At 35.7% G+C, this 3918-nt stretch overlaps 1 protein-coding gene across 8 annotated transcripts in view; it reads left to right on the top strand.

The window, feature by feature from the left end:
• Positions 1-3918, top strand: part of FIP1L1 (factor interacting with PAPOLA and CPSF1) — a 96607-nt gene that overhangs the window by 4827 nt on the left and 87862 nt on the right. For all 8 annotated transcript variants that reach the window (XM_006757813.2, XM_006757812.2, XM_006757815.2 and 5 more), the window contains 2 exons: positions 664-724; positions 2052-2155. In XM_006757813.2, the coding sequence (XP_006757876.1) occupies positions 664-724; positions 2052-2155 (165 nt within the window). The remainder of the gene's footprint in view (positions 1-663; positions 725-2051; positions 2156-3918) is intronic.

Here is a 3918-nt window from a genome sequence, read left to right as displayed (position 1 = left end):
AAGCTGCCCTTGAGTTCCGACCTATGCCAGACATTTTAGTTTCTTCCCGTATGAGTCTGGGTCCCCAGAGACTCACCCAGAACTGGAGTTCAGAGCAGTTGGGAGCTTGAGACTCCCTCCCGATTGAAAAAGACAATTGTGTCCTCAGTTGCCAATCCTTTCCGCGATCGCCACCGTACCTCTGCACTTTACTTCTGCAGCTCCTCTGAGTCTCAGTGTGCTTTTCTCTTTCCTTCTAGTTGTAGAATTTCCACTCAGCCAACCTTCCTGTGGTTCTGGATGATGTCCGTTTTGTCTGTTAGTTGTATTTTTGAAGTGGTTGTGCGAGGCATCAATTTCCGGTGTTTACCTATGCCGCCATCTTGGTTTCTGATTGAACATTCTTTAATTTTAATTCCACAATACACAGCTTGATTAAATATATTCCACCATTAAATTGCAAATTTGACACCATTTACAAATTTGTAGGCAATTCCATTCTATTTCTAATGTAGAGGAAGGCATGAGAAATACAGAGTTGGTAGTTTTTACTATTCATTTTCTTACCATCTAGTGGAGACAATTTTAGAAAACTATCAGGCATAGCTTAAAAATACTAGGACACCTTATCTGTACTTCTCAGAAGTAATACTAGGCATATGTACTTATTTTTGTTGTTCGTAGTGCCAATAATCCTCCATCTGGAAATGAAGATGAAACTGCTGAGAATGGAGTACCTAAACCGGTAATATAAGGATTTGAAATCTAGTTACTTCTCTGTTTAAAATCTTTATCAATAGTTTTGCCTTCACTTAGAAATAAAGCCACTTAGAAATAAAGCCGAAATTCAATATGACTTTCATTATCCTGCTTGATCTGGCCCCCTCTTACATCACTTACCTCATCTGGTGCCATCAAAAGCATAACGAAGAGAAGTAGTGGGAAGATTTCAGATGAAATAGGGCATATGCATAGGCTTGATGTTTATTTCAAGGAACTGAATGGTCATAGATCATCTAATAGCTCATACCCTGATTTTCAAAGCGAACATTTGAGTCTTAAAAACTAAGTTTGATTACCATGTTTTTTAGCAAAAAGTTTTCTTGTATAAGTGACAGTAGTTGCCCTCGTCCCTGTTGAAAGTGATGTTTTTTTGAGGTGTGTGAACATATTATGGGTCCTATGACTATTTTTAACATTTTACTCCCCACCCCCATAATTTAGTTACTCTACAAGTTTGTATCAAAAATTATTTTGCCTAGGTTTTCTACTTTTAAAATTTACAATTGTGTGACAAAGCACAAAATAGCCTTCTAGAGCCAAAACAAAAGCTTGTAAATGGCCTTTTACTCATAGAAACAAAGTATTCCCTCAACCATTTGCATGCAGGGCCTCTTGTAGGTGTAAATGAATTCCAAGAATAAGTGAGGTGCTCCCTAACTATTTAGGGCTTTTAAAATTTTTTGTTAATCCTTACCGAAAGATATTTTTCCCATTGATTTTTTTAGAGCAAGTGGGTGGGAAGAGAAACATTTGGTTGCTTCTCACACACCCCCTACTAGGCCAATAGGACCCTACTACCCAGGTATGCGCCCTTGACTGGAAATCAAACGCACAACCTTTGGGTTCTCTGGCCAATGCTCTACCACTGGCCAGGGCTATTTGGTGGATTTTAACCTTGACACGGTGACTCTTAAAATTGTTTTCCTCTTAACTTTATATATACTTTTCACCAAGAATTTCTCAAATACTTTTTAATAATTTTATCTTCTTTATATATTAGTAAATTACTTTAGATCCTTTTTGCCAGAGGAGCAGTTATAAATGATAGAAAAAAACATACGTTATTTACAAAAAGATGATGATGAAAAATGGTTTTCTCATTCTTATCCTTTTTATCATGTAAAATATTGAAGTTATAAATGAGTTGAAATAAGGATCAGTTCTGTGAGCTTGTAACTTTTTTCTGTAAATCTATAGCTTAATTGCAAAACGGTTACTTTTTCATTTATTCATATCAGATACTGAAATGGATTATTGAATGTATTTTATAATTGTTTATGTTGGTATAGAAAGTGACTGAGACTGAAGATGATAGTGATAGCGACAGTGATGATGATGAGGACGATGTTCATGTCACTATAGGAGACATTAAAACGGGAGCACCACAGTATGGGTAAGTTATTTTTAAGTAACAATTGTGTGACTAAATCAAAGGTAGTATGCCTATATCAAGCCATCAGTGGTTGATTTAATTGTTTTTTACATTTTTCCATCTTACCATGAGTTGATAAGAGACTAGAGCTTAAAAATTCTCAGCAAAGGAAAAATATTTGTAACTAAGTGTGGTGATGTATGTTAACTAACCTTTGCAATTTAAACATATTGCATCAGACTGTACACCTAAAATTAATGTTATTTTTAAAATCTATTTTTATTGATTTCAGAGAGGGAGAGGTAGAGAGAGAAACGCTGGTGATGAGAATCATTGATTGGCTGCCTCATGCACACCCCCTACTGGGGATTGAGCCCCGCAACACAGGCATGTGACCTTGTTTGGAATCGACCCTTGGGACCCTTCAGTCCGCAGGCTGAACTCTATTCATGGAGCCAAACCAGCTAGGGCAATATATGTTATATTTTAATTGCAGCTCATGATGAAAGGAATTTCACCATGACAGTATTTCTTTTCTAAAGATAATTAGGTAAAATTACATGGGAGCAGCAGTATTTTTGATTACTGAAATTAAAGTTTTTATAAATGAATTGAATACAACAAATTCTTTAGGTAGATTTAGAAAACCTTAAATTGAAGTTTGTATCTGTATTGTTTTGCGATTTTATTACTTATCCAAAGCTGAGTTTAGGTTTTTAACTTTTTTGTCCAATAAAAACAATATCAAAAGTATTGCTTTTTGATCTTCATAGTGTTTTTTTTTAATTATCAATTATCCTGTAGACTTTTTTCAGTAAAATTCTGAATCAAGTGAGTGACTCATTAAGTATGTATAAAATCTTATGGAAATATTGGAAGGGAATATATTAAAGTACAGGTTGTGATTTTGTTTTGGTGGTAGCATAAGAGTCAAGGTTGTACGTGTTTTTAGTTTGAATGTATAATGTAGTTGTGCATTGGACACATAAAATAAACTTTTCATTAATTGTACTATACAGTTTATTAAGCAGCCTTATCTGGAATCAACGAATACATATATATATACAGTACACATCAGTACATTTGAAGATGGGTGGGCAAAAGTAGGTTAATAATAATGATACTGATGATAATATAATAAGTAATAAATAATAATACAAGAATAAATTGTTTACTATATTCACACTATAAATCAACTTTTTCCCACCCCTGCATTTTATCTCTTCAGTAGAGTCTTTGTTTTCAAAAGTTTTTTATTTCAGGAGCTCAATTTTACAATATAATAATGATTGCCTGTGTAATTTTAAAACCCTAGCAGCTTTTTTGGGAGCAGGGTTGAGAAGAGACTAAATTACTTATGTTAGAGGTAGGTAACTATTTTTTAAAATATATTTTTATTGATTTCAGAGAGGAAGAGAGAGGGAGAGAGAGATAGAAACATCAAGGATGAGAGAGAATCATTGTTCGGCTGCCTCCTGTAGGCCCCCTACTTGGTATCAAGCTCACAACCCTGGCATGTGCCCTTAACTGGAATCAAACCTGGGATCCTTTAGTCACAGGTCAATGCTCTGTCCACTGAGCCAAATGGCTAGGATGAGGTACCGTATTTGCCGGCGTATAAGACGATTTTTTGGCCCTGAAAAATATGCCTCCAAGTGGGGGGTCGTCTTATACGTCTTATACGCCAGGTACACTTCAGATAGACTGCCCATAGTGCTTGCCCCGTGCCATATTGGCCTCCCGATGCCCGCCCACTTCATTCCACATACCGTTCAGGCATCAGC

The sequence above is a fragment of the Myotis davidii genome, unplaced genomic scaffold, assembly GCF_000327345.1.
Source record: "Myotis davidii unplaced genomic scaffold, ASM32734v1 scaffold173, whole genome shotgun sequence".
Lineage (NCBI taxonomy): Eukaryota > Metazoa > Chordata > Mammalia > Chiroptera > Vespertilionidae > Myotis > Myotis davidii.
The sequence above is the reverse complement of the archived record's forward strand: the minus strand, read 5'-3'. Positions and strand labels throughout refer to the sequence as shown.